At 44.2% G+C, this 11038-nt stretch overlaps 1 protein-coding gene across 2 annotated transcripts in view; it reads left to right on the forward strand.

The window, feature by feature from the left end:
* LOC139545497 (adhesion G-protein coupled receptor D1-like) overlaps positions 1-10976 on the forward strand; it is a 50605-nt gene extending 39629 nt beyond the window's left edge. For both annotated transcript variants that reach the window (XM_071353321.1, XM_071353322.1), the window contains 10 exons: positions 6286-6389; positions 6565-6676; positions 6854-7007; positions 7863-7929; positions 8161-8227; positions 8381-8472; positions 8609-8735; positions 8854-8895; positions 9023-9115; positions 9222-10976. In XM_071353321.1, coding sequence (XP_071209422.1) covers positions 6286-6389; positions 6565-6676; positions 6854-7007; positions 7863-7929; positions 8161-8227; positions 8381-8472; positions 8609-8735; positions 8854-8895; positions 9023-9115; positions 9222-9317 — 954 coding nt within the window. In that variant the 3' untranslated portion in view covers positions 9318-10976. The remainder of the gene's footprint in view (positions 1-6285; positions 6390-6564; positions 6677-6853; positions 7008-7862; positions 7930-8160; positions 8228-8380; positions 8473-8608; positions 8736-8853; positions 8896-9022; positions 9116-9221) is intronic.
* The last annotated feature ends 62 nt before the right edge of the window (positions 10977-11038 follow it).

Here is an 11038-nt window from a genome sequence, read left to right on the forward strand (position 1 = left end):
CGATCAGAAACAGATCTTCGAGTTCTCACATCCCAAAATATACACATTTCACCTCACATGACCATATGCATAGCATGGTGGGTGTGAAAACTATTTATTTATTTCACCTTTATTTAACCAGGTAGGCTAGTTGAGAACAAGTTCTCATTTACACCTGCGACCTGGCCAAGATAAAGCAAAGCAGTGTGACACAGACAACACAGAGTTACACATGGAATAACATAAAATAAACAAGCCAATAACACAATAAACAAGTCAGTGACACAGTAGGAAAAATAAGAAAGTCGAAATACAGTGTGTACAAAAGGCATGAGGTAGGCAATAAATAGGCCATAGTAGCGAAGAATTACAATTTAGCAGATTAACACTGGAGTGATAAATGAGCAGAAGATGTGCAAGTAGATACTTTTGCGCAAAGTCAATCATAATTAATCACAGAGGTACATATAAAAGGTACATATAAAAGGATTGTATACTGTACATACAAAATCGGTTATAACCTAGGCAACAGTAAAAAGAAAGATTACGTTGGAAACTGTTGGAATACACTCCCATATGACCATTACATCCAGGATGCGCATTGGCTGTAGATCTATACTGAACAGAAATGGAAACGCAACATGTAAAGTGTTGGTCCCATGTTTCCTGAGCGGAAATGAAAGATCCCAGAAATGTTACATACGCACAAAAAAACGTATTTCTCTCAGATTTTGTCCACACATCCCTATTAGTGAGCATTTATCCTGTGCTAAGAATGCATCCATCTGACAGGTGTGGCATATCAAGTAGCTGATTAAACAGCATGATCATTACAGAGGTGCACCAAGTGCTGGGTATAATAAAACTAAAATGTTTTCGCAACACAATGCCACAGATGTCTCAAGTTGAGGGAGTGTGCAATTGGCATGCTGACTGCAGGAATGTCCACCAGAGCTGTTGCCAGATAATTTTATGTTAATTTCGCTACCATAAGCCACCTCCAATGTAATTTTAGAGAATTTGGCAGTACATCCAGCCTGCCTCAACACATGTAACCACGCCAGCCCAGGACCTTCACATCTGGCTTCATCACCCGCGGGGGTGCCCAGTCATGTGAAATCCATAGATTAATGAATTTATTTCAATTGACTGATTTCCTTATATGAACTGTGAAATCTTTGAAATTGTTGAATGTTGCATTTATTTTTCTCTTCAGTATAATTACAGTGACCTATTTCGAAAACAACTTGTGTACCTCTAATAATTATTTGATATAAATGAGATGATAGATAGGGTGATAGATGTTGAATCCCTTCATACAAACATCAGACCTCAGGATAAAACCCAGATGCAGGCAGTTCGATATAAAAGTGCATTACAAAAACAGGGGGCAGGCAAACGACAAGTCAAGGGCAGCCAGAGGTCAGTAATCCAGAGCAGAGTCCAAAAGGTACAGAATGGCAGGCTCAGGGTCAGAGCGTGGGGATGGGGAAAATGGGCGACACCTGGAGGGGGGGGGGGGGTGGAGACAAGCAAAAGACAGGTGAAACAGATCAGGGTGTGGCATCCTACCTGGGCACATACCTGGTTGATCAGGATGCCGGCGGTGGAACTCAGCGATGAGGGCTGGGTCCAGGATGTTCCTAGCGGGGACCCAGCACCTCTCCTCTGAACCATAACCCTACCAGTCAACAACCAGTTACTAGAATCCCCAACTCCGAGGTCGAACACTCAGGAGATGAGACGGGTAGAGGGGTGGGCCTGGAAAGAGGAGACATAGGGCAGTGAGACAGAGGTTTAATCTTTGATACATGAAACGTGGGATGTATACGGAGGGTGCCGGCAACAGCAGAGGGGCTAAGGAACTTGGAAATGGGGAAAGGGCCGATAAAGTTTGCGGGACTCTACCCAAAGGGGCAGATCCCGAGTAGACAGCCATACCCTCTGCCCAAGAAAAAAGTGGGGAGCCGGCGTCCGGTAGTGATCGATACCTGGAGGTGGTCTTGAGAAGAGCGGACCGAGCTCTCTTCCAGGTACGCCGACAGTGGCGGACGACCATCTGGGCAGAGGGTATGTTGACCTCCTCTGGGAAGAGCGGGGGCTGATAACCCATGGAGAACTCGAAGGACGAGAGCCCAGTGGCTGAGCAGGGAAAAGATGAGTATGTCGTCGAGGTAGATGAACCGGTTCAACATATCCTGGAGAACGTCATTAACCAGGGCCTGGAACACAGCAGGAGCATTGGTCAAACCGAATGGCATCACCAGGTATTCATAGTGTCCGCTAACAGTGATGAAGGCTGTCTTCCACTCGTCACCTTCCCGTATCCGTACCAGGTTGTAGGCGTTCCACAGGTCTAACTTAGAAGATAGTGGCCCCCTGGAGCGGCTCGAAAGCCGAGGAGATGGGTGGTAGCGGATAGCGGTTCTTAACCGTGACGTCATTGAGGCCCCAGTAGTCGATGCACAGGCAAAGAGTTTTGTCCTTCTTCTCCACATAGAAGAACGCTGCACCGGTGGGGGAGGCAGAAGGACGGATACCCCCTGCAGCCAGGGAGTCCTCGATGTACGGCTCCATAGCTTTGGTCTCCAGACCCGACAGTGAATACAGCCATCCCCGGGATGGTGTAGTGCCCTGGAGAACTTCAGGCAATGGGCGTGGCAGAACGGGCTCCAGTCCACGATAGTACCAGCAGTCCAGTTGATAAGGGGATTGTGGCGCTGGAGCCAAGAAAACCCCAATACCACAGGAACCTGAGGAGACTTGATGAGCATAAACTGTATAGACTCACTGTTGTTCTCGGACACACGCCGGTAGATAAGAGTAGTATTGTGGGTACCCTGCCTATAGAGCGTCCATCCAGTGCTCTAACGTCCAGGGAACTGGAGAGGGGCTGAGTGGGGATGCCCAGCTCAGACACCAGGGTGGCATCCATGAAACTCGTCAGCCACAGAGTCAACACGAACGAGAACCCGGAGAGATTTAGTCTGGTCGCCCCACAGCAGGATGACATGAAGAGGGGTGCAAGTAAGGGGAGGCCCACCAGATTACTCATACCTACTGATGAGCCTGGCCTCTTTAAAAGGACAGGTAGACACAATGACCGGCAGTTCCGCAATACAGACAACTCTGTGTGGTATGTCTGCGTAAGAAGTGCTGCCGAGTTGCATTGGATCCGAAAAAGGAGAGTCAGCAGACCTCGGAGACTCTCGGGGGAACTCGGATCCTCTCAGGGACATAGACGCTGGGGACTTCCGGAGTTCCTCGGAGGCAAGGTGGGATCCTTTGGCGAGCGATTGGGACCGGAATCAGACCTCTCCCTCCTACGTTCCTGTAACCGCCCATCGATCCGGATGGTCAAGGCGATGAGCGAATCGAGATCCGTAGGCAGCTCCCGGGCTACAAGCTCATCCTTAACCTCCTCCGATAATCCATGAAGGAATGTGTCAAACAGGGATTCCGGGTTCCAGGCATTCTTGGCAGCCAATGTGCAGATATCAACTGTATAGGCCACCACACTGTAGGGAGTCTTGGCGAAGCTTGAGCAACTTCTGGGCAGTCTCTCTCCCAGACAACGAAGAATCAAAACCTTTTTCACCTCAGCCACGAACTCCTCCAAACTGAAACACATGGCAGATTGTGGTTCCCACACCGCAGTAGCCCAGGCGAGAGCCCTCCCGGACATTAGCGTTATGAGATACACAATCTTCGAGCAGTCCGAGGGGAAGAACGAGGGCTGCAGCTCGAAGATAAAGGAACACTGGGAGAGAAATGCCCGACAGGTTCCTGACCCTCCAGCGAAGCATTCCAGAGGAGGTATGCGGGGTTCTCGGGAAGCCGGGGTGCCCTGGAGAGACGCACTGCTGACAGCGGTGTTACTGGGGGTCTGGGAGGTTACTGTCATGGCCGGCGGCCTCATAGATAATCCGCTGGAATTGCTCCAGCAATGTATTCTAGGCACAGTCATGGCGTTCTGCCAATGTCGGGAATCCCTCCAGAAGACCTCGGTGTAACTCCTCGTGTCTCCCAATGGTGGTTCCTTGGGAGGAGATGGCGTTGAGGAGCTGGTCCGAGTCTGCTGGGTCAGTCATGGCCAGTTCGTACTATCAGACCTCAGGATAAGACCCAGATGTAGACAGTTTATTACAAAAACAGGGAGCAGGCACACGACAGGTCAAGGGCAGGCAGAAGTCAGTAATCCAGAGCAGAGTCCAAAAGGTACAGAACGGCAGGCAGGCTCGGGGCAGGCAGAGGTCAGTAATCCAGAGCAGTGTCACACGGTACAGAACAGAAGGCAGGCTCAGAGCAGGCAGAATGGTCAAAACCTGGAAAACTAGAAAACAGGGACTAGAGCATAAAAACAGGAGTACGGGAAAACCGCTGGTAGGCGGCTTGACGAGACAAGGCGAACTGGCAACAGACAAACAGAAAACACAGGTATAAATGCACAGGGGATAATGGGGAAAATGGGCGACACCTGGAGGGGTGTGGAGACAAGCACAAGACAGGTGAAACAGATCAGGGTGTGACAAAATCGAAGCAAACCATTAGCATTCCCCCATCAATATTGTCAGTTTTCTTAAGGGTGTTAATCATGTCCATAGAATCGCTACATATGCAGGGAGTGACACCACACTGGGTTTTAGGGGGGTGATTTTACCACGAACCTATACATGATTCCGACGGACAGGAAGTCCGTTTCCTTGAAAAGGAGCCGCTCTATCAGCCATAACATACGCAGACAATGCATACGCAGGACCTTTAGTACACAGAATGACTATGACAAACAAGCGCACTGTCTGGATGAGCGTTTCAGACAACGGGGTTACCCAGAGGAATGGCTGCATGACGCACGGGACGGTTACTATGTCCCAGAATGACAGCCTCACTCCCCCCCCAACAGTTTGACCATATCATTAAAAAACACTCTCACATCATGATCACTGACCCGCAGGTAGTCTTCGGACGTGCCCACAACATCAGTCAAATGGTGGTGAGGTCTGATCTTCCACCAGTTCCACGTAGCACATTCCTAGACAATGTGGCGGAAGGTAAATACAGATGTGGCGGATGTACCCATTGTAACTTTACGAACAAATGCACAACGTTCAATCACCCCGTCACGGGCAAAGGCATCATTACGTGTTCTACAAAATAAATGGTATTCCCGATCAAGTGTATTTGTGGTCTATGCTATGTATGAAAAATTCAACGAGCTCTGAAAACAAGGATAGCAGAACACAGGAGTAATTTCAGGGCTGCGCATTTCATGGAGGCTAGTCACAACATCAGCTCTCTGGGATACATTGTTATCGAACACGTTAAGGCTCTTAGGAAGGGGGAGATACTGATAATCTTACACTGAAAATATAATTGTATTGGATTCACCGTTTGTCCACCATGTCTCCTGAAGGTCTGAACCAAGAGTTTGATATCAGACCATTTATTTCACGGATATGTTACGTTGATTTGTCTTGCCATGTAGTTCTCCACTTGTTAATTTTGTACATATGCTTGTATTAGATTTTCTGTAACTACTACATGTGACCATCTCATTGATATTAAATTATTAGAGGTACACAAGTTGTTTTGAAATAGGTCACTGTAATTATATATACGGCCACCGCGCGTCCTGCGCGTAATGGTATTCCAAAAGTGTCCAATGTAATATTTTTTTAACCTTTGCCTAGCTTTGAACTCGGACCAATTTGTATGTATATAATCCCTTATGACCATATGTCCCTCCGTGATGAATTATGATTGACTATGCACAAAAGTTAATTGAATTGTTTCGACACCGTCCGTCATGTGCGTAATGGTCATGTGCGTAATGGTCATGTGCGTAATGGTCATGTGAGGTGAAATGTGTATAACAGAGCTCCGTCTTTTTGACCTGACAAAGATCCGTTTCGGGTCGAAACGTTGTCAATAAAGCGGTGAATTGGGAGCATAAACAGTGTGCAGACTTTCCTGTTCTTCACAACTATTCTTTATTAGCCCATCACCTACGTTTTTAAGGATAGGTGACCACAAACTTGGCTACTTACCATAAATATCCCACAGAGGGCAGTGTTGGTTCATAGTGAAACTCAGCTCAGTTCAAACACTGTGTCCCTACTAGAGAATCACTACTTTGTTTTAATGCTCTTCTCAGTTCAGCTTTACATTATTTCTCTAGTAATGTGTTCAATGCAATATATTCTGGTCTGTATCCTTTTGAAATGAATCAGCCCGAACATGAATCTAAACATCAAACTTGTGTCTGGAACGTTTTACTGAATTGTGATGATTCTCACGTTTGCACAGCTAACCAAGGCCCACCAGGTGGCGTTATCAACCATCAGTTACATTGGCTGCTCTATATCTATCTTCTGTCTGACCATCACACTGGTGACATTTGCAATCTTGTCGTGAGTATCCCTCCATCTTTATTGTTCACTGACTCAATCAAAATAAACGTATCAAAGCACCTCACACGTGCTCTTTATGAGTGGTATTCGCCCCATTATGATTAAATGTTATATCAAACTTATTTTACAAATTTCTTGTAATATTCAATATTTTTATTTGTGTTTGGCCTTGCAGGTCAGTGAGCACTATCCGTAACCAACGCTACCACATCCATGCCAACCTGTCCTTTGCCATCCTGGTGGCCCAGATCCTGCTGCTCATCAGCTTCTGCTTTGACCCAGGCACGGTAAGCACCTCATAACTAGAGTCAGAGGATCTCATTGGCTAGAACCAGTAAGTGATTTGCACTTACTGTATGATGATGATGATGGTGATGATAAAGAAGAGGAGGCAGAGCGTGCCGACAGAGATAATGATGCACCCTGTGCCCTAGTTTTAACCTTTAACCCCTCTCCTCTCTCAGCTGCCCTGTAAGGTGATGGCTGTGCTGCTCCACTTCTTCTTCCTGAGTGCGTTTGCCTGGATGCTGGTGGAGGGCCTGCACCTCTACAGCATGGTCATCAAGGTTTTCGGCTCAGAGGGCAGCAAGCATTTCTACTACTATGGGATTGGCTGGGGTACGTCTTGTAACTGTATTAATGGTCATTTTTAGGCACAAATGTCTTAATGATCCTCATGTTTTTATTAATCTCAAACTGGATCAATCGGTTTTCCACGTACACCTGCAGCTACATGCAATAATATGCTGTGCTTCAAAAGACTAATCATGAACAATGTTTCCCACAATTAAAATGAACCTTTAAGGTCTGGTTTTAGCAGACCTCTAGTTTGGCCTTCAGACTTCCCAGGTCTCTGTTAGCCAGAGTGGACAGACAGACAGGAGAATGTGTGTGCGTGTGTGCGTGTGTTCCTTTTAGCTGTCTGGGAACACTGCGCCTCCTCCACATGCTGGAGTGATTAATAGAAATAAGTTCCCATTTTTATCATTTCATATGTTGTTGGCCGAAGTAATGCTGCGATTTGTGGCCAACAGCAAATTAAGTAGTGTAGATGTGTCCAGCCTAAGTAAAAAAAAAAAAAACACTGCCATTTGGTAATTTACAGCTCCTGTTGTTAGCAGTGAAATCAGGCTTCTGACCCTTTATTCTTCATTTCCTCCTTTAGCGTAACAGTTTAATTGTTCTTTGCTGGGGAAGTCTGTAAATCTCTGTGGACTTAGCAACTCATTAAAACAGATGAAAGCATGACCAAGACTAGAACCATGTTGGTGGGAATTAAAAAACATCCGGTGTCCTCCATTGTCGGTCTTGCTAACTTTCATCTCATACTCCTTGCCAAACCTGATTTAGAAAACATTAGACTGAAGTCAATACTGTATAAGGAAGCATATACTAAAGAATGTAATTTTAGAGATCTCATGGTGTGTGTGATATCTTTTTATCTTGTAACTAACATGTCCTCTCTTCTCCCAGGGTCTCCATTGGTGATATGTGTGGTCTCTATGACATCAGCCTTGGACAGCTATGGAGAGGTTGGGAAGTAAGTCACTGAGTCAACACACTCCAACCTGGACATTCAAAACTACTTGGCAGCACTCTGTGCCATTGGATATAGTTAAAATATCAATACTGGTGCCATGAAACTGCCATGAATTAAGAGATATGTATCTAGGCATATTTATGTATAAGTAGTTTACAGAGTAACTGGAGATGGGATGTATAATGTGAGAGATGTCGACCAAGCTTCTTATCTCTCTCCTCCCTCCCTCAGCTGTTGGCTGTCCTTGAAGAATGGGGCTATTTGGGCGTTTGTGGCACCAGCACTGTTTGTCATTGTGGTAAGAGAACTGAAGAAATCACCACTAACTGTTTGTTTATTTCCGTTCTTTAGTTTACAATTTACAGCTAATTAATCACTGGAGCTCAAGCTTTTTGTTCATGAAGTGATATTTAGACATTAACTGATATGTGTTGTTTTCTCTATTACTTAGGTGAATATTGTGATTCTTATATCTGTAACGAGGATCATCTCTCGTATTAGTTCAGAGAATTACAAGGTTCATGGCGATGCCAACGCAGTCAAGTAAGTCATCATCTCTGTTCTTAGGGCTGAAACCATCATGGTGATGATGCTATCCAAACTCTGACTCAGTCAGACTGACATTAATACACTATAGATAGCTGACATTTAGTGTGTCTGTGTCTCTCTGTGTGTATAGGCTGACTGCAAAGGCAGTGGCTGTGCTCCTTCCTATTCTGGGCATCTCCTGGATCTTTGGGGTACTGGCCATCAACGATCACGCACTGATGTTCCAGTACATGTTTGCTGTTTTCAACTCATTACAGGTAAGTAGCGTACTGTAAATGTGCCATTATGCAATCTAATACATTTCATAAAATGTCTTTATCAATCGCCTTTATATACAGTAATTGACTACAATCATGTGGATTTTTCTCTCTAAAGGGATTCTTTATCTTCCTGTTCCATTGTCTTCTCAACTCTGAGGTAAGGCACACCCCTCATGTTGTTATAGTGTTGATATAGTTTGTTTTGTTTCTAATATGTCTGGGGAGGTTTATGAAACATTGCATCTGTTATTGGTCCTACTCATGGTTGTGCTGTTTTGCGGTAGGTCAGAGCTGCCTTTAAGCACAAAACCAAGGTGTGGTCTCTAACCAGCAGCTCCATTCGCAACATCAATGTGAAACCCTTCAATTCTGACGTTGTGAGTACCAAGATAGAGGGGTCTAATTGGCTAAGAAGAAAGAAGTAAATTCAACTTATGACTTTGAATGTGAGATCAAGTGTGTGCTCTCCTTTTTCTCTTGTAGATGAATGGAAACAGGGGAGGGGCGAGCCCCACAAAGATGAACACATGGGACAAAAGCACCAACTCAGCCAATCGGATCGACCTCTCTGCTGTCTAAAACTGGAGGGCATCACTTCGAGTAAGGGCGGAAATAGGATGCCATGCCAACCAGGGGTTGACTAGTGTAGATTCATTGACAGACACTGGCTAAAGCATTGTGCTGTTGTCCACTGTTATATGTGATATATGACTCAAAAGGAAAAGCTTTAGATAAGGGGGTATGCTGTGGTTCAGCTGCATAGTCAGGATGTCATGCGTCTTCATTCAGACCTCTATACACAATGACAGTGAGTATCCATTCTTACAGGCATCTCTGAGCTTAGCTTCCATAGCCCACAGCCTCCCGCTCCCTTACTCCTTCAACATTACAATGATTTGATGTAAAGATGTAACCCCAAATGGAACATACTGTAATCTCCCCCTGATGACAAACAGACTCAGACTGTGCCTATCTCTTATAAAAGACAGCTGGCTAGACCCATTTAGGGAAGGGAATTCTGAGGGGACCCATGGTTTGGGAACAGAGTGAGATTATAATGGCTCTTAACCTTGAGGATTTAAAGCATGCCATTAACTGTTCGTTTTTGTCCACTATATTGTGTATAATGTCTTGAAATGTTTCTACCCAAGTATTTTTCATGAATAATGATCCATTTGACCAGAGGCTATCCAATGTTTTGCATTGGTATATTTTGTGATATGTAAACATAGTGTAGCTTTTACTTTTTGGAGTGTTATAGTTACTTTCAGTATGTATTATGGTTATGACAAAGAGGCTAGTAGCAGCCTGGTAATCGGTTTGTTCTGGTTCAGAATGGTTATTCTAATACATGATTATCACAGGCTCCTGGCTGCATGGCACACTAAGCATTATGTGTTGAACCAATGAAAATAATAAATTACAATTATTTTCTGTTTGAAATATTTAATTTCCAGAAAGTGCAGAACATTAAATCTAGCCCCAAATAAACATGTGCCTTATCGTAGGGATAGTTGATACAAGGAAGAATACTTTCACTAATGTAAAAAGTGTAATCAAATGAAGAAAAAAACACAGTTTAATGTATTTATTTATGGATTTTGTGATTCTTAACATTTTTGCAAAGCACCAGAGCAGTCACTCGAAATACTCACAATGTTTGATACCTGTCTCTCTTTTGATGTTTTCTTTGTGTGTTGTTTCTTCTTACGATGAAGATGAGTTGACAATGGTATTTCATAATGTACCTCATGTCTCTGTAAGCTGCAGTATTTCATGCTTTTTTGAAAAATAGAGAAGTATTAATTGTGTTAGACACAATTCTGTGAATTTTTTTAATCAGTGTTCCATTTAACTTTTCAAATTACGTAGATCATTAGATGTTTTATGCTTTGTCTTTGAGTAGAGGATACATAGTTATAGGCTAGCATATTCATGTCTTTCACAAACACAAGAGTGGGACCATGAATTGAGGCCCAGCAAATTGTCTTTTGTTGAGTTTCACTGTGAGATTGGAGAGAAATGTCTGATGAGATGTTGATGGTTCTAACACTGTACCAACACTTAGTCTCCTACAATAGGATTTGCTGTATGAAATCATTTAAAAACACTTCCTATGACTTGTCTTTTTTCAGTATTTCAGAACAGACCATCATCTTATGGCCTGTCTTTTGCTTGTTTTCTAAGGTACTTTCTGTGTTCAAGTTTGTTGAATAAAAAGACAAACATGAAAACGTATTGTATGTAATTCCTCTCTCAACAGTCCCCAGTATCCTTCCTACTGTATGTTAAAATGAATA

Source organism: Salvelinus alpinus, chromosome 19, assembly GCF_045679555.1.
Source record: "Salvelinus alpinus chromosome 19, SLU_Salpinus.1, whole genome shotgun sequence".
Taxonomy (NCBI): domain Eukaryota; kingdom Metazoa; phylum Chordata; class Actinopteri; order Salmoniformes; family Salmonidae; genus Salvelinus; species Salvelinus alpinus.